At 34.4% G+C, this 26,875-nt stretch overlaps 1 protein-coding gene across 2 annotated transcripts in view; it reads right to left on the bottom strand.

Annotated features, from left to right (window-relative positions):
- Positions 1-26,875, bottom strand: part of EYS (eyes shut homolog) — a 1,673,869-nt gene that overhangs the window by 1,169,933 nt on the left and 477,061 nt on the right. For both annotated transcript variants that reach the window (XM_049695235.1, XM_004282511.3), the window contains exon 14: positions 8,075-8,334. In XM_049695235.1, the coding sequence (XP_049551192.1) occupies positions 8,075-8,334 (260 nt within the window). The remainder of the gene's footprint in view (positions 1-8,074; positions 8,335-26,875) is intronic.

Raw genomic sequence — 26,875 nt, 5'->3', positions numbered from 1 at the left:
CTCTCACATTAAAAGTAATATCAGCTGGAGTAATTAGAAATGAAGTAAATAGTGACAATTAGAGTGTATTTTCCATGTATTCAAACAATGTAGTGTAAAAAACATACATTTTAAGACAAACAAACAAAAAAAGTATTAAAATGAATTATTTTAATGACTTCCCTGGTGGTCCAATGGTAAAGAATCTGCCTTCCAATGCAGGGGAAGCTGTTTGGATCCCTGGTGGGGGAACTAAGATCTCACATGCCTCAGGGCAGCTAAGCCTGCGCGCCACAACTACTGAACTCTTAAACCTCGGCCAGAGAGCCCACATGCCTCCACTACACAGCCCAGGTGCTCTGGAGCCTGCGTGCTGCAACTAGAGAAGAGAAAACCCACATGCCACAACTAGAGAGAAGACAGTGTGCCACAACTAAAGATCCCACATATGTCCCACATGCTGCAACTAAGACCCAACGCAGCCAAAAAATAAATAAATATTAAAATGAATTATTTGCAAAAGCATTAGAAATTTTTATTTCTCTTTAATTACAATTTTAGGGCTTCCCTGGTGGCGCAGTGGTTGAGAGTCCGCCTGCTGATGCAGGGGTACGGGTTCGTGCCCTGTTCCAGGATGATCCCACACGCTGCGGAGCGGCTGGGCCCATGGGCCATGGCCGCTGAGCCTGCGCTCTGCAGTAGCAGGGGCCACAACAGTGAGAGGCCCGCGTACCGCAAAAAATAAATAAATAAATAAATAAATAAAATGAATTTCCCTAGATGTTAAAACTTTATGGAAACAAAGAGAGATCTTTCTTGGCAAGTCAGAAAAAAAGCATTGTTTTCTTTATTTTTTAAATGACATAATACAAATATTAATATTTTCTTTAAAAATTAGCCAATATTGTAATATAGATGCAGACTTAATTTTAAAAACCATGATATATGAAAAGATAAAAGTAATATTTTCAATAGACCCTAAGGTTTTTTTTGTTTTTGTTTTTTTCGGTACGTGAGTCTCTCACTGTTGTGGCCTCTCTTGTCGCGGAGCACAGGCTCCGGACGCGCAGGCTCAGCGGCCATGGCTCACCGGCCCAGCTACTCTGCGGCATGTGGGATCTTCCCGGACTGGAGCACGAACCCATGTCCCATGCATTAGCAGGCAGACTCTCAACCACTGCGCCACCAGGGAAGCCCAAGACTCTAAGTTTTTTAACATGATTTTAAAGTAAACTTTTAGAAAATGAGTATAAAAGCTAATGTTTTTAAATGTAATAAAAATTTGACATATTTTAAAGTTAATTGGCAATAATATATATTTTCTTTGAAGAATTTTCCAGAAATAAATTTCAACAGCTGTTTAAACCTAATAGATATGCACTACTACATGAGCACATGTTTTTAATTGTCAAAAGGAGTAATTTTTAATTTAGACAAACCATTCATCAAGTGACACGTTTATTTGGTGCTCAGAATTATGCACCTCAGGTAATGTGGCTTTACCATAAAGATAGTATATATACGGGATTAATAGACATGTTTAAATGCAACTGCTCACCTCCTCTCGTAATAGAAATCCATCAAGCTTAGAATCCCAATTGTAAATCAATAACACACATAAATTATCCGACTCTTCCCTTCACTACAAGTGAATCCTTGCATTGTAGCGAAGGAGTCCTTCCACATTTTAGACCTTCATAAAGTGCATTTAAAGAAACTGTTGCTTCTTTCACCTTGGAGACCTATGGATGAAGTGGCTACATTTGGCAACTAAGCCCTTTAAATTAAATTAGAAATATTTGGGGGGGTTGGGGGAGGGAGGGATTGGGAGCTTGGGGTTAGCAGATGTAAACTAATATATATAGAACGGATAAACAACAAGGTCCTACTGTATAGCATAGGAAATGATAGTCAATATCGTGTGATAAACTATATATATAGTATATAATATATAATATATATATACACACATATACACATAACTGAATCACTTTGCTGTACAGTAGAAATTAGCACATTATAAATTAATTATACTTCAATAAAATAAATTAAAAAAAGAAATATTTGATAGGGTGTTGTTCTTGCCTATAAAATGAGAAATAATTCAAAGTAAAAAGAGAAAGAATCTTAGAGAATATTAGAAAAGAATTTTAAGAATGCAATATTTTATGTCCCTCACTGTATAAACACACATATGCTAACACAGAGACTCTACTATGTGCTATACACGTGGACTTTCACATGCAGTTCATCCAAAGTCACCTGTACCTCTGTAACCCTCATGTCATTTTTATACTCCATTTCTACCAGCCTGAAGTTCAAGTCAGTTAATTCAACCTCTCCTACTTAATTAGCTCTTTCCTCTCACAGTTATGCATTAGACATTACTCTTGATCACATACAGTATAAACAAAAATGCTAACTTTGATAAGAAATGGGATTTACAGGTAGCTTAACTAGTAAGGATACCAGGTAGTTTGCAGAATTAAAGAAAAAACTATAGGAACTGCCAGGACACGTTTTTTCGCACACACTCCTCTCCTCCAACATATAGATCTGCATGTGAAGGGAACATGGTGTTGGCTGCACCAACTGAAACATTGGCAGAAAGAAAAAGCTTCTCTCAGCATCAGTTCCAGGGAAAGGCTCTGTCTGGGACTATTCCAGGTCCATGCCCACCCCTGAATCAACCGTAATTGCCAAAGGGATGGGGTTCGCTCTGTGTCTTAGCTTGAGTTATTCTGCAATAAGAATTGAGATAAATTATTTGCATGCAAGTACCTTATTTGAGGTCCCAGGGATTATTGCAAGGGGGTGGGGAAATAAAAGAAGGAAGAGGGCTTCCCTGGTGGTGCAGTGTTTGAGAGTCTGCCTGCCGATGCAGGGGACACGGGTTTGTGCCCCGGTCCGGGAAGATCCCACGTGCCGCGGAGCGGCTGGGCCCGTGAGCCATGGCCGCTGAGCCTGCGCGTCTGGAGCCTGTGCTCCACAACGGGAGAGGCCACAACAGTGAGAGGCCCGCGTACCGCAAAAAAAAAAAAAAAAAAAAGAAGGAAGAGAGTGGTTTAATGAGAAGGTTATTGCTGTGGACAACCAAGGACCCAGGCTGGTGGAGAGTCTCTTAGAAATCATTTGCCACATAACTCAGAGTTGTCACAGTCAGCAAGAAAGCTGAGGTGTGCATCCACAAATCCTCTTTGCTTGTGCATATCTCTGTTGTAAATGGGAAAGCTCTTACTACTTCGTACTCTAATGGTTAGTTAAATTATGTATCTCTTCCTTGAACTTAAAAGCCTTGAGGGCGTGTCATTGCCACTTTTAATTTCTCCATAACCTATCTCAAGACTTGACACATGGTAGGAAATCCATATATGTTTGTTGACTCAGTTAATAAGGAATACAATTTTTAGATTTCTAAAACACTACCAACATGCAGTTGCAAGATTCACATGTGTTGTGTACAGAGCACAGTTTAGAGAAGAAAAAAACATATGTAGTATAAAATAAATTGTGAGCTGTGTAAATTTATTGCACACTAAATCAACAAAGCTAACACTATAGGGGGACCGAGAATAAACCACATTTGTTTCTAGGAATCTTATAAAATTATATGTCTTTCTGTTCACTATTTTTATATTTATTAAAACACTGATTTTTTAATCAGATAAACCGTTTAAACAAATAGGATTATTCTCTGCCTATTTTCCAATAGAAAATGTTCATTGTTCATAGGGAACAAATTAACTCACCTCAGATCTAATCAGAAGGCTGAAGGATTTCCCTTACTTTCTGTTGCAAAACATGATCACAGTAATTCTGGTGTTTTACTACAGTAGCTAATATTGGACCAAATGGATTAGATTGTTGTTTTGCCTACAAGTGTCAGTCACATGAACCAAAATACTTTACCGGCTGAGCAATCGATTTGGCATAAATCAAAGTATTAACTTTTTTTTTTTTTTGGCCATGCGGCTTAGTTCCCTAAACAGGGATAGAACCTGGGCCCTCAAGCAGTGAAAGCGCAGAGTCCTAACCACTGAACCGCCAGGGAATTACTAACTTCAAGGTAAATTTTAACACCATTTATAATTTAGTTGTCTAGTATGTAGTTACATTATCACCATAGCTCTGGGATTTTATTTATACTTATATTTAAATTGTGATAAAATTTATAAACGGATTAAAAGTTGTGAACAAAATTTCAGAAATGTTGATGCTCAACTCTCAGATGTTAAGCCTTAACACTCTTGTCTCATGAACCTGCCATATTCTAGTCACTTGACAAACACCAACAACTTAAAAAGAGTTCTAGTGCACCTTCCAAATCCTGTCTGTCTAAGATGTTAGGTCTTGGGATTCTTTGTGGTTTACAATTTCAGTACTTTTAAAAATGGAATTTGATCAGAATATTTTCTTAAAGAAATGATATGATGGCTCTGAAATAGAACTTATTTTAAATAACAGCTATAAAATTAAATCACAGCATACTGCTTATGGTATCCAATAGTTGACCTCTTTTTAATATTCTAAGGTAGTTTTTTAATGTTGCTGACTTTAGCTTTGATCTGCTACAGAGGTTGAAGAATACCAGTAAAGGCAATAGTAAGTAAACATTTTTACAATAGTTATATTATAAATATGTTTAAATAAAAACATATATATAAAAATATGTTTAAATATAAAACATTTATATGTATACTTATATATTTACATATAAATAATATATTAAACATATATACAATATTACACATGATATATTATATAACATATAATATATTATGTATTGTATAATAATATAACATTATATAATATATAATATATAAAACATAATATGTATATAATATAATACATTATATTAAAAATAATATATATTATTATATACTATAATAATATATTATAATATATAATAATATAATATATTATACAATTTAATTTAATAATAATGGGTGATATACTATATATTATATAGTATAATACATATTATATATAATATATTATATTACATCTTATAATATAATATTGGGTTGGCCAAAAAGTTCATTCTGTTTTTTCTGCAACATCTTCTATATTATATAATAATTAGTAATGTATTAAGTTATATATAATATATTATATAAAATATATATCATATGCATTATATTCATAACATATTAAGTATATTAAATATATTATTATATTTCTATATAATACATAATTTATAATATTATTATAAATAATATAATATAAATATTAAGGATATTTTATGATGTTTTTAGTATATTATATACTTATAATATATATTATGTTATATATAATATATTAACTATATTATTATAATATAACATATATCATTATATAATATATGCTGTATAATATAACATATATTGTTTTTTAATATCATTATATATTATTTCATATAATATGACATATATTATATATAATATATTATATTATATATAATTATATTTATAATTATATATAATATATTATAATATATTATATGTATAATTATATAAATATATGTTATTTATATCTTATTATAAATATTATAAATTATAATATATAATATATTATATTACATGACATCTATTATATATTATATAATATATTATATAATATAACATAGATTTTACATTATATAAAATATATGTTATATATATTTTATATATAATATGTAGTATAATATATAATATATTGTATTATAATATATATTAATATATTATATATTAACATATATAACATATCATTTTATTATATGTTATATACAATATATATAAAATACTAATATATTCTATATATAAGATATATAAATGATATATATTGATATATAAATTATAATTAATAATTATATTTGATATATTTGATATTTGATATATAAATATAATGATATATAAATTATATATAAATTATATATCAAAATGATATATAATGGTATATAAATTAATAATATATGTAAAATTATTATAATTATATTAATAATAATTATATTATTATATTATATTATTATATATAATAATATTATATACTATTATGTATTATGTATTATGTATAATAATATGATATATTTATAATATATATAAATATATATTATATATATACATATATATGTTTATATATATAAAACTTTTTACAGTAGTTATGTTATAAATATGTTTATATATAAACATATATATATGTTTATATATAAAACATATGTTTATATATATAAAACAAAATATTTTAGAAATGATGTGCACTCCAGCAATACTTTGGGCTGAATAATAATTAAAAATGAATAAACAGAAGATTCACTGTGCCCACATGCCACTATACCCAAAGCACTGCTTTGAAGAGTCATAATCTCTGAAGCCTTTTGTAGAATGATGACGTTCTAAGAAAAAAAGTGATTTTGCTCGCGTACTATGGCGCAGTGTAAATTGTCCCTAAGCTATTTTTGTGAGTGCTCTGGAGTTCAGCAATCTTATTATTGTTTGCTAGGAGACAAGAAGCTTTTATGATATCTCCAAACTTACTTTCCCCTAATCCCACAACAGGAAATTAATCTTACAAGATTATATACATTTATTAAATTCATTTATGAATTGAAAATGAATTATTAAAATATTATTTGAAAAACCATGCCTATCTTGTAGAAAATTATCTCTGGTGAAAATGGAGGTGGTTTTATATACTGCTGCTCCTCAAGAAACATTTGTCTATTACTTATATTCTTAGAATATATTAGTAGCATAGGTAAAGCATCATGGAATAATTCTGTGGAGTAAATTAGCTCTTCTCCTGCTATTGACTATTTTTTCAAAAATTTCACTTTCAATCTTTGTTAAAAAGAATAGTATTCTATTATCTACTTCATAATTACTGTGGCTTTCATGACGTTGGCGCTCCCCTCATGTTTTGTTTTAGCTCTATGTTTCTGCCTCATTCCTGGAAACATTTACTCATATGCTTTATACAACTGTGTTATATGCTTTATAGAGCCCATGTCAATTTTACAAAAATAATTACTAATGGATTTCCAGATTCTAGTTATAATCCCTCAGAAGGTCCAGAAGTTTCTGCCATTTACACAGGTTCACGGACTTGCCTCTACGTATCATTATAGAAGATTACCTTATATCCTCAGGAAATCTTCGAGGATTTGTAGAAACAAAGGGAAAATTACTTTGACTAAGACAACGAATGAACGAATACAGTCTAAATTGGCCTTTTTTGGACAGAAGATTAAATGAGCATTGTCCTTATCTTTAAAGGACTCCTATTCTAGTAAAGCCAGTAACAAGGAAAGAGATATAAACACATAAGTAATCATTAGAAAATAAATAGCTGTTTTTTTAAGTATATATTATGTTTATGACACATTCCAGTTATGCCAAAAATCGACCATGGGCTAATTTTATGGCAGAAGCATTCCCGCTGAAGATGGTAATAGCTTTTGCATAGCCCACAATACAGGAGCAGCAAACATTTACTCAGAGCTCCTGCAAATTAACCAGACCTCTTCCAGTTACAACTGAAGAGATCTCAATCAATCATCTTTAATGATAATAAATTAAGTTATTGTTTGATATGACCCAAGAAGCCAGAAGCAGCCTGGCTTCAAGTGTGACAGGGTCCAGGGGCTCCAATGATGTCCTTTGATCTGCCCATTCTCTGTCTCTTACATGGGATCTCTCTTATTGTACAAAGTAGCCACCAGAGTCACATGATACTAGTTTAGCAATCTAAGCAGAAAGAAGTGATGCTCCATGGGAAAAGACATAGTGAAGCATTTGATTACTGTAGATTGAACCTATGCCCATTTCTAACTACTGCTGTTGTTAGGAACACTACATGGAGAAAATTATTCAGGAAAGAAAGACTGTTAATAAAGAATAAGAGAGGATTTCTGAAAGAACTTAGTTTTAAAAAGAATGAAAGTTATAAAGTCTCTCCTTTCCCCCCATGCTATTCAGGTTAACTTTTTATATTATTTCCCCAGTATGTTTATATATCTGAGTTTGGAGTCAGATATTCCCCCATATATAGATCTTTCTCTCACCCATTCTTAAGAAGCTACCAGCCTATACAGACAAAACAAACAATGAGATCAAACATTAAAACAAATATAAGCCCTTACCTTCTCTGCAAATGCAATAATGATTTCCATCTACCAAAGTCAAGCATGTTGAATTGTTTTGGCAAGGATCACTGAGTGGATCGCAGGGGTTATAGTGTTGATGGCAAAATTTTCCAGTATAAAATGGTGGGCACAGGCACACAAATTGCCCAGGGATGGAAGATTCATGACAAAGACCTCCATTCATGCATGGGTCAGAGTCACATTCATTTATTTCTTCACTACAATTCTGTCCAGTCCATCCAGATGTACAGTCACAGCTGAAATGAATATTTAAGAAATATGAACCATACTATTTCAAATTCATTCTTCACATTTTCAATGTAATGACTACATTGAATGAATGTGTGGCATTTTCTCGTTTATAACAAGATTAATAAATTACACATATTTTAAAATATTGTTTGCCTAATTTCCTGAGACAACTTAATGTATGTTACTGCCAAACTGACTTTATTGGCTGATAGAGATTTAAGAAGCATTTGGTAAATTTCTAACATAGGCCACTGAGACGTATCTGAGAACAAGGCTGCCAATTGCAATTTTAGCAACTGTTGAGCTGAAATAACAATTGAGAACATTTCCTCAAGTATTTCTTTTATGTAAAATAATTTTCACAGATGGGATCACTGTTTATAAGCCTAAGATGATATTTAATTCAATTGCTTTAACAACGTGTGATTCTTCAAATCACCAGAGTATTTATCACAAGGTGTTAAGCAGCTGTTTTTGTTTCAGTTTTTGTAAGCTTTAAAAAACATCTTTTCTATTAATATTTGAATAATGTAGGAAAATTGAAGAGAAAGCAAACAAAAAAGTAAAGAATTTGGATGTTTGTCTATATATCACAGACTCTAGCTCAGTCGCTCTCAAATTTCTCTTGGAAATTTTATTTCAAAAAGCACTTTAGCCAAACATTTTCCATCAAGCTAGGCTAGTTCTGCTCCTAAGAGCAGGAGGAGTCTAACAGTGTAGGAAAAAGGGTTTTCCACATGAAGTATTATTCAAATAAGGTAAATGAACAGATAATAATGAAACCTGCAGACACAGAGTCAATGTGAGTATTGTCGATCTACTGACTGAATGGACATCAATTTTACACTGAGGGCAGGTTCAGCGAGAGAGCAGGTGTCAGTGTGTGGGCAGGTAGAGCCCCAAATTGTGAGTAAATGTACCATCGGCAAGTAGCACATCATGGGACAAGGCACAGGAGATACTAGAAGAACTGTTTTTAGAGAAAAAAATTTCCGTTGCTGATAGTTTAGATAGTTAAGATAACTTTAAAAAAGTATTACATTGCTGAAAGATCTAATTTGTTCATGATAAGCAATATCTTGCTTAAAAGAAAGAGGAGAGGAGAGGAGGGGAGAGAGAGGAGGAGGAAGGAAGGAAGGTAGGAAAGAAAGGAGGGAGGGAGGAAAGAAAGAAAGAAAGAAAGAAAGAAAGAAAGAAAGAAAGAAAGAAAGAAAGAAAGAAAGAAAGAAAGAAAGAAAGAGTAAGGGAAAGAAAGAACCTCATGTTTAGACCATTCCATATTAATAAATACAGAAGATACCAGTACAGTGAGAGGAGAGAGCTGAATGACTGGCTTGCACCTGTTCATGAGCTTGAATTCTAGATAGATATAGTTGCCATTGAAACGAATGCTAAAATTAATAGGGGGTAAGATGATTGGAGTCATAATTGATTAATAATATGTCTACTAGTTCAATAAGATTAAATCCAGTCTAAAAAAAAAGAAAAAACAGTGGATTCTACAGCTATTATTTCTTTTTAATTTGGTAATGTGCAGAAAGAGATTGCTACCATGCAAATTGAATATTTCTTTGTAAGGTATGTTTGCATAAGGCAAACTTTACAACTGAAACAATTCATACCTTTGAAATATAAATATATATTTTGAATATGTTATTTCCCTTAAGAATGAGTAAAACTAATTGATACTTTCATTTTTCTTTCTAAAAAAATAATGACATTATTTTGGTGACTATCCATCCTCATTTCCCTAGACAGTCCTGGCTTAGGCCTATTGTTTAATATAATTATTTACAGGGTACTTTTTCACTTACAAAAGTGTCTCAGGTGCTCTTCTGTTCATCTTTGATTATCTCCTATGTCACTTAGTAAAACTGAAAATTTTCCAGAAAAGGCAATACTATCACTTACTTGCTAATCCTGCACCTGCCTTCACTTGCCCTAAAATGTGTTTGCCACACCCTTTAAGAATTCAACACATATATTACCTTGTATTATGAACACTTGCATGGCTTTCCTCCACTATTAAGCTCTGATTCCTTGATGTGTAAGAATTGTCTGAATCTCCATACTCTCATGTATATAATATATGTTGAAAATATTATAAATATTAATTAATATAAGGTCTTTAGTTAGAATCATATAGACGAGCTTAATGAATTTGATAATCTCAGCAAATTGTTGTAAAGATTAAATGAGATAATGAATAAAAACTGTATATAGATCCTGACATCAACATTGCCCAGTTACCCAAAGTGGTTACGAGGTGCTGTCACAGAATTAAAAAAAAAAAACATTTTTTACCCTATTTATGCCTAAATAAAATATGCATCTCAAAAATGAGTATTGCTTCAATTTCTAGTGCTAATTTTCATTTTTCAAATTACATCCTATTTGTCACAACTGTCAAATATATTATACAATGTGATACTTCCAATAAAACTTTGAAATTAGTAGAACTATTCTTACTCTCACTATACAAATGAGACGGCTTGAAGTACAAAGGATACAAGTGATTTATCCAAAGTCATGTGGTCATATGGTTAACAAACTTGAGCTCTGAAAGCCAGACATCTTCCTCCCAGTTTCCCTCTTTTTTTTTTTTTTTTGCATGTTTCAAATCCATTATAAGATCATTCAACATTTTGTGAAATAACATTAAAGTTAGGCATAACCAAATCTCAAAGTAGCTTCAGTGCATTTATTTTACTTGAAATTATTTTTAAGGGGGTGTTGCACAGATATTTGTTTTTCTTTTCCTTGTATTCTTTCATGAGTACATAATTGCAACTTAATTATTTTAAAAGAGTTCCCTGTGTATAACCTTCAATGCTTAAATATTTAGCATATGCACTGAAGGTTTGTTTTATCTTCTCAAATTACAGGTGGCTGAGATTTCATATGGTGTCCTTATGAGGATCGAGGCTTTGGTGCATCAACAGAATTGATGAGACCAAAGCCTATGTAGGTCAGTGGATATATTGTAGAAAATAAGGTTCCAAGGAACAAAGTCATTACTAGTAATTAAAAATCAGACTATACACTTATATATTTGAATCTGCTTTTGAACATACCAGAGAAGCTAGTCCTTGGTGGATGGAAAAATATATTTTATGTGAGAGCTTCAATCTGGTTCCTAGGTGTACCATGAAATAAATTAAGGATTCAGTATGATCTGGCAGGATATTTCAAACGCACAGCTAGAGGCGGAGGCTTTATGGATTAAAAAACCAACTAAACAAAAACACATACTCTATGACTTTAAATATACAATTTCCAGTAGTAAATATTTGAAAACTAATTTACTGTGTACTTAATGGTAGACTAATATATTATAATTTGCTGTCTTTCCTAGAGAGAGAACCAAAAATCCACTGGCATAAACACATTGGATTCCTTCTAAGTAAGAACAGCATTTCAATTCTTAAATGTTGATTTAAAGAACCAAAGCTAATAATAGAAAATAAAGTAGTGTCATTGTAATGAAATAGGAAAAAAAGAGTATTCATGAAAGAAATAAATTAGCTTAAAAAGTTTTAGTAGATTCCAGCTTCTGAATACTTACCATTCTGCATGCTTACCTTACCATAAATATTGATATCCAGTGACTAAATATCATTCAGCAATATTTATCTATGTTTTACACAGGTATACCAGGTTTTAAGGCTACAATCTTATAAATACAAATCTAAAAATATATGTAATTTAAAAGGATCTTTTCGTATAAAAACTAGTTCACTTATTGTTTGTTACAGCCATTACTTATATGCAAAATAAAATTCCAAACAAAACTAGCAGGTGAAAAAGAAATGATAAGACTGTGAATAATAAAATAGTACTATTACTAGAAAAAGGAACAAATAAAAAATATGGGCTACTCAAACTAAGTCATTCAATCTTTATTTTTTTGCTATATCCATTCGCCTGTTTGTTCATTCATTTAATTATAGCATCAGCGGTACCATCAACAAAACTATATAAATAATGAATCTTAAGATGGTCACTACTGTTGACTTAACCACTGCAATTATCTTGGAAAAAAATGGGAAAGCATTTAGCTCATTCAGATTGGTAACATTTATTTCAAATAAACTATTTTATTGGTAAACATTAAAGTCAGAAAACAGGATAAAGTCTACTTTGAAGAACAACATGAAAATGTTAAGATGTAAAAACATACGAGTGAGACAGTCTGGGACCTGGGACCCTTTGCTGCAGTGCTTGCACCTGGACAAAAGTCTCCTCAAGCAACAAAATACAAAGAAACTATAAGCAACTAAAAATAACTGCATTCATGTGCAGTGGGAGCAATTATGAACAAGAAGATACAAAAAGACCAAAAACCAACTGCCACTCCCGAGGTGTCTGGAGCAAAAGCAAGTACTGCGCATGGCCCTTGCACTGAGGGGTGGACACACCACCTAAGCCGCCCCTCAGCCCAACCCACAGATCCGCCCCCACCCCTACCCCATTTAAGTGACTGGTTCGTCCCCCTCAGGGAGTGAGAAGGACACCTGTTACTTGTTTTTGCTACAGCAGAGTCCCAGTAAAGCCTCACCTGTCCTTTTATCAATTTCTATTGATAAAGAGTGCAAGGACCCGAGCTGGTAACAGGAGAAGATTGTTATGGGTGGAATGAATAGAGGGAGCTGGCCTAAAACGTTACAGCAGGGCAGGGTTGAAAAAAACAGCAACAGCAATGCTGAAACTTTTTTTGCATCCTACCCTAGAAGATATTTAAGCTTTTATTGTTTTTCAGTACCATAGTAACACAATCAGATTGTTACAGAGTAGAAAATGGACTAAATTAGGAAGAGGTTGGTAGCATGGAAATCTTTTAGGAAGCTATTGTTTTATTGCTGATAAAAGATGACAAGAACCTAAACAATGGCATTAATAAGGTATACCAGATTTGAAGTAGATTTCTGATGAAGGCTTGAGAACACTTGATTATAAGCTGATGAGGCTGAGTGGGTAATGGAGAGGATTCTGTGGATTTTAAATTCAGTGTTGAAGAGAAAATAGTGCCATCAGGTGAGATTGGGAATGGAGTGATGGGGAGGGAGAGGAGAGGGTACTGATGCTTAATACACCGTAACTTAAATTAACTGCATAATTTAAGATGCTGTCTTGTGTGCAGTAAGAAATTCCAATAATGGGACTCTGTGGAAAAATCAAGGCTTGGGATAAAAATTCAAGGGCCTTTCTACTAAGTATTACTGGGGATAATTTAGCATCAATCAAGTTTAACACTGGCCTTTTTTACTAAAGCACGAAGTTAATTTATCAAAAATATAAAATTAGCCACTCAGTATTACACGATACATTATTCAATATTTTATGGAATCTCTGAATGTGAAAGAATAAGCAGGAAGGAATCCTACTAGTTTGATTACCTAACAAGTGCTTGATACATAGAAAACAAATCTTTTTTTTTAAATTTTATTTTCATTTTTTGAGAGTGAAGAACTTATTATTGAGTATATATTCTAAATGAAAGAATTTATATTTTAATATTAATAGGAAAAGATCTTTTCTATCCAGTCTATCAAGCCTCACTGTATATATATATATATATGTGTGTGTGTATATATATATATATATATATACACACATACACACACATATATGTGTGTGTATATATATTTTAAAGGTATATACTTTATAATTTGCAAAGTATACTATTCTTTATCCATTGTAAATAAAATCTATATGTAAGTTATCTATCTATAATGGAAGAATTTTCTATATTTTTAAGCAATGTACATTTTGATGCAAATGAACTATTTGGATATTTCATTGGTATAATTCTATTTCAATTATCTATGTTTCCTCTATTCTATATGATTTCATCTCCTGTTCTTTGTAAGAAGACAACTGATCAATAGTGATTTTTGCAGTTGTTGAATTCAAGATGTTCTCTAGGCAGGTGAGCAGCCTTGAAAAGCAATACAAGGCTTTGTTCAAGCTTCAGAGCATCCTCATCTCAGAGCAATAAGCTGCAGAGCCAGACAAACAGAGGCAGGAGCTTCAGTGGGTCAGGCCTCTTGTATACTCACTCAGAACCTGAAATAACTCTGATGAAACTCATGCTGTATTTGGAAGAAAACCCAAGTTTATACCTTAAATCTGGGACTAGAAAACCAAAGCCAACCATGTTCCTTCCAGACAGCAAGAGCAGTTGAACATTTTTGCCATTGTGATTATAATATGGAAACCATAATGCTGGAGCACTTACCACTGAGATAGAAGATCAGACTCAGTAGATTTTTTAAGCTACAATGAGCATAAGAAATTAATCTTGAAAATGACTTTAACAATACTCTGAATAAAATACGTATAAAAAGGCTAACTACAAGACCATTCTGTGAGTTTACCTGTCGATCCAGGAATATGGCTAAGCTATAAACATGAGTAACACAATCACTTATATGACTCAACTTTAACCATAAACTCAGTTTATATTTAAAATATATAAATTTAACATCTTTAATTTTTTGTATTTTACATTTCATTTTTTGCTTTGATGGTATGTGTGTGTGTATAAACACAGAAAATTGATGCTGTGTCAGTTTTCCTGAGCAATTAATTATTACTTCTGGCCCTTGTTTTTTCCCAAAATAGATCCTTTGGACAAGTAAATGTAAGTCTGCTTTTAAATATAATTTCCTGCATATTCATACTTTATATTTGCACCTTTATATTTACACATGCACATTTATATTTGCACCTTTTTTACTCCTTAAAATTGTACTTAAGTATATGTATGAATGTGTATATGCATTCATAATGTTTATAAACTATACACATGCAACTTGTTCAAATTGTATTCAAATAACACTTGAAAAATACATATACATCTTTTAAATATGGTGTAAGAATAAATAAAAACTCTAATGTATGTAAGTATTTTTTCTTTCAAGTACAATTTGAGTAGGAGACAGACAAGTAGAATACAAAACAGGCTGCAGCGTGTTACTTTAAGGAACTAAAGTACTGAGCTATGGAACTTAAACCAATTTATGAATATTTTGCAAAATAATTCCTAAGTAAACAGTATGTCAGAAGTTTTACAGGGAGAAACATTTTAACTCCACATTTAATAAACACCAGACTTTAAGTCTCAGAAGGAAATTGACTGAGCAAGAAAAAGCCATAGCACTTTTGTACATTTAGAAATTGTACTATAAGCAAGTAGGAAATGAATAAATCTTTGGTTTGTTGTTGGGACTAGCATTACAATAAATGCTATATTTGTTACCATATATATATATATATATATAAAATCTCCAAAAGGAGTAATATGCATCACAAATACACTAAGTACCAATAATACACACTTAGTTCTACACTGTATGCATACAATTCAATTAATTATGAATAGCAGCACATTTTTGCTTAGCCAACGATAAAAATATTTGAAAATAAACTTACTTAAGAAGGAAGTTAACAAGTATTTAGACATATAGAAATTATTATGAACCTATTAATATTTTATTAAAATGTAAGATTTAGAACATTTCCTTTTTAAAAAATCTAGAAAGCACCCATATTTATCTATTTTTAATGGAAGTATGAGATTATAAAAAGAAATAAGAGAAACAGAGATGAGGAAGAGAGAAAAAGGGAGAAGGAAGTTGAGGCAGAGAAATCTCTTCCAAGAAATGTCACTCAAGGGCCACCTGTCTCACAGGAGCTACATGGAAAGTATGTATACCTATGATCCTATTTCCTTCTTGGAACTTTGTAGTCAATCTTGGAAGCTTGTAGAAATTGATGGTCTATATTAACTGGAGATGATATACAAGAATGCTCATGGCAAACACTGGAGAAAGAAATCAGAAGCTAAGAGAAATGAGCATGCTAAACGATGGATGCTATATAAGGTCACACAATGACCATATTCTGCAGAGGACCCAGACACCATCCTTCTTATCAAAGTGATAAGATCTATAGTTTTCAGAGGTGCTCCAGCTTCACTGAGAAGCTTAGTGTTGGCTGTTCCCTGTAGTCCAGGTCTGATTATAGGAGATAATGTTACCAAAATTGGCATCCCATAAGTAATAGTGATGATAGGAAATTTAAAATGACCAGGTGGTGGTTCATGACCATCAGAGAAAGTAGGGCACAATTATAATTATCACCAAGGTTAGAGAAGCCATCAGTGTCCAAGATCCTCAGAGAACTATGGAGACAATAGAACACATTTTCTCTTGGGGCAAAGTAGATTGGATGAATCAAGAATGGATAATTAGGAGTCTGAGGACAGCCCTCCAGCTAAAAATGATAATCCCTTGCCCAGTTTTCAGACCCCAACTTCACTGATTGAAGGAGAGGCTAAGTGCCCAGGAAAAAAATACCCTACAACATGATAGCAAGATATAGTAATGATTCCACCAACAAGACCTATGGCTGTTGACTTTTGTAACTACATTTATGAGAAAGAGTGCCAAACATTTCGAGAATGTTGGACTTGATTTCAATCTGTTATTGACCTCTAGGTTTCTGAAGCTTCATTGTCCTGACATTAGAATGGGGGCACATGGAAGGAAGGTAATAAACGCACCTGGTCCAGGTGTAGCTCACAGCGGGTCCCCTGGTTCCAGTTGTCATTCCCCCAGTCCCTGAATATATACTTGAATTGGGCTTACATTTTAGTTGGTAGAACCCTCACATCATTTCTTTGCTTGGGGATTAGAACTATAGAGAATGCAAATTGGAAGTCTTGGAACCTGTCTCCTCATTTAAACTCCCACTCTCCAGGCAGTATCATAAATTAAAATCAATATAACACTGCTGGGAAAAAGCAAAGATAGCACCAGCTCTGAGGACAAAAGGAGGGTCCACCATCATTTCTCCACTCTACTCACCAGATTGGTCCCTTCAAAAAACAAGCATCACCTTGGAGACGGCGGAAGACTACTCAAGCTCAACCATGTAATAGCTTGACTGCTGCTGTTTACCAAATGGGGTACATTTCATCCAGCAGATTAGCACTGACTCAGATACACATTATGTGGCCAGGAATGTGAAGAATTTCTATCCCTATCAGGTAGGATGGTCAGAAACAGTGTATATTCATTTGGAACAGAAAACAGTATACATTTAAGGTCTTGCCTCGGGGCTAAGCTATCTTTTCCACTCTCTGTAATAATATAATATAAAGGAGGGTAGACTGTCTGGGCTTTCTGCAGACTGTTGTTTTGATCTGATGATGTTATTTATTATTATTATCTTAGTGAATGACAAATGAATGAATGACAAATGGCAAATATGATGAAGGCCTGTTGAAGATGGATGTGCTCTGGGTGGTGAGAGATAAAGCCTATGAAGACTGGGGTCCTGTTACATAAGGGAGGTTGCTAGAGATCCAGTGATCTGGAGCATGCCCACATATACCATCCAAATTAAAGACAGATTATTGCATCTTTACCTTGTGCAGTGAAGATAAACTGTTGCATCTTATACGTTGCACCACTGAAAAGGAAGTATGACACTTGGTAGGCCTCCGGATTTAATGGCAAAAATACTGCTCTTACCCATTCACCTAGGGAAATAGATGCTAGAGGCTTTAAATGAGTCTCAGAGTAGAAGACTTGGCAACATGTTCAGGCTGAAGTGCAAGTAGACTTGCCTGTTGCACCATGAGATTCAACAGGCTCTGTAGTATGAGAGGTGTTAGTGGTACTAGTGATGACGAAAGATATCTTACAAAGTTTATGGAAAGCTCTGGTAGGTGAATTATAACAGACTCTATGTTTAGAGCAAGACCAGAGAGATTCCAGTTGATGGTAAAGAGAATACAAAGTGTATGGGGGAAGGGGGGATGAATTATATTAATTATGGCCTTTGGACCAGATGCAAGAGTAGGTGTTATAATTCATCCTATTAGTCTGTCTCTTATAATTTATCCCAGGAATAAAAGTTAACCAGATTCCTGAAGTAGTATCTTACAGAACTTATAAGAAACAAATATATATATCTGAGGGTGTAAGATATGGTTTCTATTTATCTATCTACCTATCATCTATCTATCTATCTATCTATCTATCTATCTATCATCTATATCTCTATCTTTATAGGGAGGTATGATTGATACACACAAAAATTTGCACATCTTTAATGATGAGTTTGTACATATGCATACACCTGTGATACCATCACCATTATCAAGGTAGTAAACATACTCATCTTCCCCACAAATTTCCTTGTGTTCTTTTGAGTGTGTGTGTGTTTTGTGGTAAGAATACTTAACATAAGATGCATCCTCATGACACATTTTAAAGTGCATCATAACTATATCATTAACTACATGTTCTAGAGGATGCTGTCCAACCTGGGACTGCAGCCCTCATTTCCCTGGCTCCTGGGAGTATGGATGGCTGACAGCTATGAGAATTTCCCTCAGTTGGAAAGAGCCATTTCACTCAAAGTCTCTCCCCTTTTCTTGGGACAGCTCATACCCAATGATTGCTCAATGCAGGGAGATAAATGCCAAGCCCCCATTCTTCAAAGTGAGACAACTGTACAGGACCATCTCTGCTCTAGAGTGTCCAGAGGGATTGGGAGCCTCTGGGTCTTTCCATGGCAGTTCATCCTCTTGCTTCTGCCCAATTCTTCATCTTTTACTCTCCCTCAACTATTTTATTTTTCAAAAACCTTATTGTGATATAAATGATGTACAAGAACACTGCACATATATCAAGATCACTCCACAATAAACCTCCAGCATGGCAATTTCCATCTCAGAGTTTGATCCTAGGGAGTTTAAACCTGTGATACATTCACCAGGAGTGAATGCCAAATGCTTTCATTTTACTTGTAAAAATACATGCATGTGAGACCACAAACATATGTGTTCAAAGTTCTTCTCTGTTTCATTGTTTACAATGGCAAAAAAATCTAAATAACATTAAGAAGGCACTGGTTATAGTATCTTAAATAAGCAATTTAAATGATATATTTTTTTATGTAATAAGGTAGAAAGAGACTCATTTTAAATAGTACTATATAATATATAATCGATATAATACATAAATTTGATTCCAATAGTGTCATAATGTTTGTATATATGTATTTCTGTATATTCAGAAAAATTTAGAAGCTTACAAAGGCAGTAAGAAATGTGGAATGAAACATACTCAGAGGATCAGATGTTTTGGATTCAAATTCCTTATTATAATAGCTTTGTAAACTGGAACAGGTTATTTCTCAGTCTCAGTCCCTAAAAATTGAGACAATAAAATATCTTTCTCAAGTAGAGACTAATTTAGCTACTACCTGCAAATTATTTAGAAAAGTACCTGGATTAGAGTGGGTGCTTTGATTAAGACCATTATTATTAAATATGGATATATTGAATATTGGGTTGGGTAGGAGATTAAAAATTTTATGTTTTTCTTAATACAATTCTGTACCAGCAAATTTTTCACTTAGCACATGCAATACCCTTAAAATTAAACAACTTTTTTTCAGTGGTTTGCTTTGCCTCCTAATTTCAAGTCCTCCTTTTATTCTGTAGCATGGGTTATCAGCCCATGATTCTTGTTTATTCTTTTATTTGTTCTGTTTCATCTTTTACATATAGATATCCATCTATGCATGGTATTTGTCCATAAAAAAGGTGACTGAATTCTCTTTGGACCCCCTCAATGCCAACGTGATATGATGGAATTCAATCATTTTAACATCATTCATTGGAAATCTGATTGATATTGATGTCATTTTTTCCTTGGCAGGGCATCTCTGGGATTGAGTGACAGCCAAGTTGTCATCCATCAGTTGACTTTCTGCTTAGCTTGGCATCATCACCATAGTGATGATGTGGATGTGCTCATCTTTTTTTCTGGTGCTTCTCTTCTCTGTGGCAAGAAGAGAGCTGCTGCACAAGAGAGAAACCCCTTTTCCCTCCAGGTTTCTGCTGCAATAAACTTTACACAAATCCTAAGCTTCCCAGAATAGCAACTTCTGAATGCAGCTGACCTACTATAGTGAAAGAGATTCTGGTCTCTAGTCCTCAAACATCTAAAATAGAAGATAAGATTAGTGCTTCTCCAGGATCACCACTATTTTTTTTTGATAAAGAAAATGTATCACTTTATTGTCAGCATTCCTCAGAGTAAAGTATAACTTAAGTATATGACATAAAATTTTTCTAAAACAAAATGATAATAAAAATTGCAACAACTACTTTCTAGTACTCCAAAATGTAGAAGATTACGAAAAGAACAACAACAACAATTCAGTTAAATTCAAAATAAACATATTGAGGTCTTACTTAGTGGAAAACACAGTACGATATCTTTTGAAGGGTGTCAGAAAAACTAAAATCAGTGTTCTAATACAAAAGAGTTAATGATTTTATCATAGCAAGTAAATATAATAGCTATTGTTATAAGTAGAGGCAATAAAGGGCCCAAGAATTTCTTATGAAAAAGACAAAACTAGTGTGAGGTCAAAGATTTTGAGACAATTCCATAAAGGAGATGGTAAGAAAAACTGATCTGGAATGAGAGATACAGTTTGGACATATGAAGGAATGAAAACAGGGAGGCTTTGGGGAAAACTATAAACAAAGCAAGAGGGTTGGAATAAGCAAGTCAGGACCATAAAGATGTCTATAGTATCAGACATCAAAACTTTGCAGGCTTGGACTTAGATGTATTGGATTAATAAGGAGTTCCATAAAGAACAGTGTTTTTGTACTTTCAATTTACAAAGAAAATCTGAGTATCATGTTTACATTCCTCCCATATTTAGGCTCTCTTGTCTCTCCTTTTCAAGGTACTTTCACCCGAAATATTTGAATGTCCAACGATAACTCTTCTGTATTTAAAGGAGCCAAATCTTGAAGGACATTTGAGGAATTTAAATATCTATCTTTGATGTTGACTTCCTAAGATTTCTTGAAATATTACAAACATGAGGAATATTGGAAGAAACTCAATAAGAGTGCTTATTGAAGGTCCTTTTTCCCAATCTTTTTCAGGTGACTTTCAGGTGATTCAGGCTTTCCTTCTGGATGCCCCAACACAGCTGTTGTCAGTGTCTCTGCACTGATCTGTCTTCATGTGCATGTCATGTTTGTGATGATGAACCATAAGGTATTGATTAATTCCCAAATTTTCACAAGTAAAATATATTATATCCCTACTGGTGAGTCATTTCCAGAGTAGTATTAACTGGGATTTGAGATCAGGGTCTGGAAGCACATGATTGCATAAAGGAGTGCATTAGGTAAATGGCTTCTTTCTTTTGCTGTTTCTTCAACTCTAAAGACTCTAATAAGATGTGATGGATGGAAGTATAAAAGTATATTGTTATAGAATTCATTAAGCTGGGACAGATGGGGTTGAGAGAGGAGGAAAGAAGGAAATAAATCAAACTATTGGTCTTATATGGTATATCAAACCATGGACAACACTCCCAAGTCTTTCCCGTGGTTGCAAACTTCCACTTTTGGGTTTATCCTGTATGGGATTCTCTGTGCTTCCTGGGCTTGGGTGGCTATTTCCTTTCCCATGTTAGGGAAATTTTCAACTATAATCTCTTCAAATATTTTCTCAGACCCTTTATCTTTCCCTTCTTCTTCTGGGACGCCTATAATTGGAATGCTACTATGTTTAATGTTGTCCCAGAGGTCTCTGAGATTGTCCTCATTTCTTTTTATTCTTTTTTCTTTATTCTGCTCTGTGACAGTTATTTCCACCATTCTATCTTCCAGCTCACTTATCCATTCTTCTGCCTCAGTTATTCTGCTATTGATTCCTTCTAGTGTATTTTTCATTTCAGTTATTGTGTTGTTCATCACTGTTTGTTTGTTCTTTAGTTCTTCTAGGTCCTTGTTAAACATTTCTTGTATTTTTTCGATCTGTGCCTCCATTCTATTTCTGAGATGTTGGATCATCTTTACTATCATTACTCTGAATTCTTTTTCAGGTAGGTTGCCTATTTCCTCTTCATTTATTTGGTCTTGTGGGTTTTTACCTTGCTCCTTCATCTGCAACATAATTTTCTGTCTTCGCATTTTGTCTATCTTACTGTGTTTGAGGTCTCCTTTTTGCAGGCTGCAGGGTCGTAGTTCCTCTTGCTTTTTGTGTCTGCTCCCAGTGGGTGAGGTTGGTCTAGTGGCTTGTGTAGGCTTCCTGATGGGAGGGACTGGTGCCTGCGCTCTGATGGGTGGAGCTGGATCTTGTCCTTGAATGGGCAGGACTGTGTCAGGTGATGTGTTTTGGGGTGTCTGTGAGCTTAGTACAACTTTAGGCAGCCTGTTTGCTGATGGGTGGGTTTGTGTTCCTGTCTTGCTTGTTGTTTGGCATGAGGCTTCCAGCAGTGGAGCCTGCAGGAAGTTGTATGGGGCTGGGTCTTGGAGTCATGATGGAGACTTCTGGGAGAGTTCTCCCCAGTTAATATTCCCTGGGGCTGGTAATTCTCTGAGGATCCAGCATCCTGGACTTGGTGCTCCCACTCCAGAGGCTCAGGCCTGACCCCCAGCTGGAAATCAAGACCCTACAAGCTGCACGGTGTGGAAAAAAAAATAAGGAGGGGGAGAAAACAAACAGACTAACAAAACCCAAGACAAATGGTAAAAGCAAAAGCAAACAGACAAAAACAAAAGAAACACACACACATACAAAAACAAAGAAAACAAAAAACAAGAGAACAACCAGACAAATAAAAGAACCCAAAAGCAAAATCAAACAATTAAAAACAAAACTAACAAAAATAAAAAAGAAGCAAAGCAAAAGTGGAATGCAAACTAAAAAAAAAAAAAAGAAAGAAAACAAAAACAATAAAAAACAGATTAAAAACAAAACAAGGAAAAAACACAGAACACTGAAAAGGTAAAGTAAAAATAGAAAAATAAAAAATACATTAAAACTGAAAAAATTAAAAAATAATAAAATGGACTTGAGGACACAGGAAGGGGGAAGGGTAAGCTGGGACAAAGTGAGAGAGTGGCATGGACATATATACACTACCAAATGTAAAATAGCTAGCTAGTGGGAAGCAGCCACATAGCACAGAGAGATTAGCTCAGTGCTTTGTGACCACCTAGAGGGGTGGGGTAGGGAGGGTGGGAGGGAGGGAGACAAGAGGGAAGAGATATGGGGATATATGTATATGTATAGCTGATTCACTTTGTTATAAAGCAGAAACTAACACATAATTGTAAAGCAATTATACTCCAATAAAGATGTTTAAAAATATAAATAAGTAAATAAAATAAAATAAAAAACAACAACAAAACAAAACCAATTATAGTAATAATAATACTTTTCTGGGTTCTCAGCTGTCAGTGTCCTTGTCCCCACTTTGAGTCACAGCCAAACTCTGCCTCCCTAGGAGACCCTCCAATACCTCTTGGTAGGTCTCTGGACCCACTGTGGTAAATGTGGGGACAGCTCAGACTCTGACCTGGCCCATCTCTCATGTGTACTTGTCCCCATAGACCAGTTTCAGTTTGGGGAACACTCATATTCCATTCAGGTATTCCATGTACACTGGGTTTACCAAGCTGATTGCGGGGATTTAATCTACAGTGCCCAGAAATATTTTCATTCCTCTTCCTTAGTCACCCTGCCCCTGGGGCTCTGCTGTGGTTTTAGCCCCACCTCTGCATGTGGGCCACCCACAGGGGTCTTCTCCCATGGCTGCCCTGGAGCACTCGGGTCTGCCCCAGTGAGGACAGGGTGCAGAGGGGGCACAACTGTTGGGGTCATGGGAGCCTGGTGGCAACAGGTTCATGGGGGTGGAGTTGGCAGCCATGAGAGATCGGGTCCCTCCAGTGAGTAGATGAGGATCACTACCCTTATGCTGAAAAGATTTTTAGAAGGCAGCCCTGTAGTTTTGTTTACTGTTTGTTTTTCAGCTTGATCCTTTCACACTATCTCTTGCTTATGTTCCCAATATTTCAGGCAGGAAGATGATGTTACTCCCTGTTGCCAGGACTGATGCAGTCTTCCTTTTCTCTTTTACTTTGTTGTTCACTTAAAAAGGACATAGGAAGAGTAATTTAGATAATCATGACGAATTTGACATCTTAGTCAGAATTTTCAGTCAACTATGTCATTAGTGATTTCATAGAGATGTTTGGTTTTAGTTATGAAACATTTCAGGTATTTATTAAAGGAAAGTTTATTATTTCTTCACATATGCTTAACAGTAAGATATTTGACTTCCTACAAAGTGACTCACAGGTTCTCTTCTGTAAAGATTTTGTAGAATGGTACCAATGATTTGATGTCCTTTGGGGATGCCTTCACCAGTGAGTAAAAGTCAAGTCAATCTGACTAATCACAGGAGAATAGTTGTACAGTAGATGCAATAGAGCAAATTTTGACCAATGCAGTATTGAAGCCTGAAAAACTGACCATATCACTCTGCTGAGAGAGCACTTCACCTTTCAGAACTTGCTTGTAAGTAAATAATAATGTGTGTGTTTTGTTTTGAATGCCAGACATGCATAAGATATCAATCAATATTTACTCATTCATTTTCCTACAAATATAAAAGCATACTCTAATTTTGAGTAGCATATTGTTGGGTTTAATTTCTTTCTTCCAGATTTTCTAAAGGAAATGTTTAAAATTTAATAATGTTGACTGTATAAGCACTATTTATGTCTATGTCACATCAAGGGTTAAACTTCAGAATACCTAGTAATTTATCAATCCCAGTACAACTAGAAGGTGAAATTGTGAGGTTAGTGAAATTGTGTGGTAGGAGCCCCACCAGCTGACTCTCTGTGGAACCCATTCTTCAGTCATTGCAGGTGTTTATGCTGTTGTCCAACTCATCAGCCTGGTTAAGGTCTCATCCCTCAGTTCTCATGTATCTATCCCATTTCCCTAGTAATTTATTCAGTGCCTGACTAATTAATGTGGTATTCTTAAACATGACTAAAATAAAATATTTATCCCTTTCCGACACATTTTCACTTTAATAAAATCCTCCAATGTCTCCACTGAAATGTGGTTGCCGCATTTGCATTAAAGCCAGTCAATATGTTAATGTTTTTAAGGATAATGGCTGTCTCTATACCAGGCATTATGTCCATTTTAATTGAAATAAACAGATCCTCTAATATTTATGACAATCTCAGTTTACTGTTTTTTCATTTTCTTATATCTATAAAGTTGTTATTGCTAGAGAACACAAATTTATTGGAATTTTTGAATGCTTGCTTGCTTTTTCTTTTTATATACATAAATCTATATAACGTTTTGAGTCTAATTTAATGCCTTTCATTATATTCATCTGTATCCTCCTAAACTTTAAATATACAACCTGATTTCCCCATGTCAGTCTTTTAATTTATTTGTTTCTTTGTTTGTTTTGGGCTGCATTGGGTCGCCATTGCTGCACGCAGGCTTTCTCTAGTTGTGGTGAGTGGGGGCTACTCTTCGTTGTGGTGCTTGGGTTCCTCATTGCAGTGGCTTCTCTTGTTGTGGAGCACAGGCTCTAGGCAAGTGGACTTCAGTAGTTGTGGCAGGAGGGCTCAGTAGTTGGTGGCAGGAGGGCTCAGTAGTTGTGGTGCATGGGCTTAGTTGCTCCTCAGCATGTGGGATCTTCCCAGACCAGGGCTTGAACCCATGTCCCCTGTATTGGCAGGTGACTTCTTAACCACTGTGCCACCAGGGAAGTCCCAAAGTCTTTTTATTTTTTATTTCAGATTGTAGATACTGCAATCTACAACTGGGAAAACCTGCAGATGTCATCAGTTAACTACATAGCACCCATTCTCCCTTGCCTATTTCTTTATATAACTGACTTTATTCAGGAATCTACCCCCTCTTCTGTATTTCATGTGCTAAATGGGAAATTGATGCTGTGCTGTTCCCCATGCCAAGGGTGAGTCTGATTGCTCCAAGACAGTGAATTTCAACTTTGGCTACACTTTAGAATCAACCACTAACTTCGGAAAATTCTGAAGCCCAGACTGAACCCCAGGCCTATTAAATCTGAATCTCTCAGCGAAGGATGCAGGTTTTAGTTCCAGAGTACAGCCTTGTTTACTCACCTCCTAAAGTATCTTGTTTAGGAGCCCAAGACTAAACTAATTAGCATTGACATTTGGCGTGGACCTTTGACACATGCAAGTCAATGAGTTGTGACATTTGCTGAGGTCTTGTAAGAAATATGCTTTCTCACTCTAATAAAGCAACCAGAAATGATGCTCTCTCTCTTTCAATGATGCCCTTGGATACACACGTGGAGCCAGGATGTTTAACATCACTTTTCCACCATGTACCCGGACCATGGCACAGCCAAGCGGATCTCAGAGAAATGAGGTCATTTCCTACTGACATGGCTCTCCTTATCTCTGGACATCTAGTTAAATGAACTGATGATTTGGTTATTGGTTATCAGTTAAACCAGTTTGAACCATTCTTTCATATACTTACAGTTGAATCTATCTATCTATCTATCTATATCTACATTTGTATCTATAAAATTATATAATTCTGGAAAATAAAAAAAATAATTTTTAAAAACACCTTGAATTTTTATTGTGAAATTTTAATTCATAGTAACATGTTTCAT

The sequence above is a fragment of the Orcinus orca genome, chromosome 12 (assembly GCF_937001465.1).
Source record: "Orcinus orca chromosome 12, mOrcOrc1.1, whole genome shotgun sequence".
Lineage (NCBI taxonomy): Eukaryota > Metazoa > Chordata > Mammalia > Artiodactyla > Delphinidae > Orcinus > Orcinus orca.
Note: the sequence above shows the minus strand (reverse complement) of the source record. Positions and strands in the feature narration are given on the sequence as shown.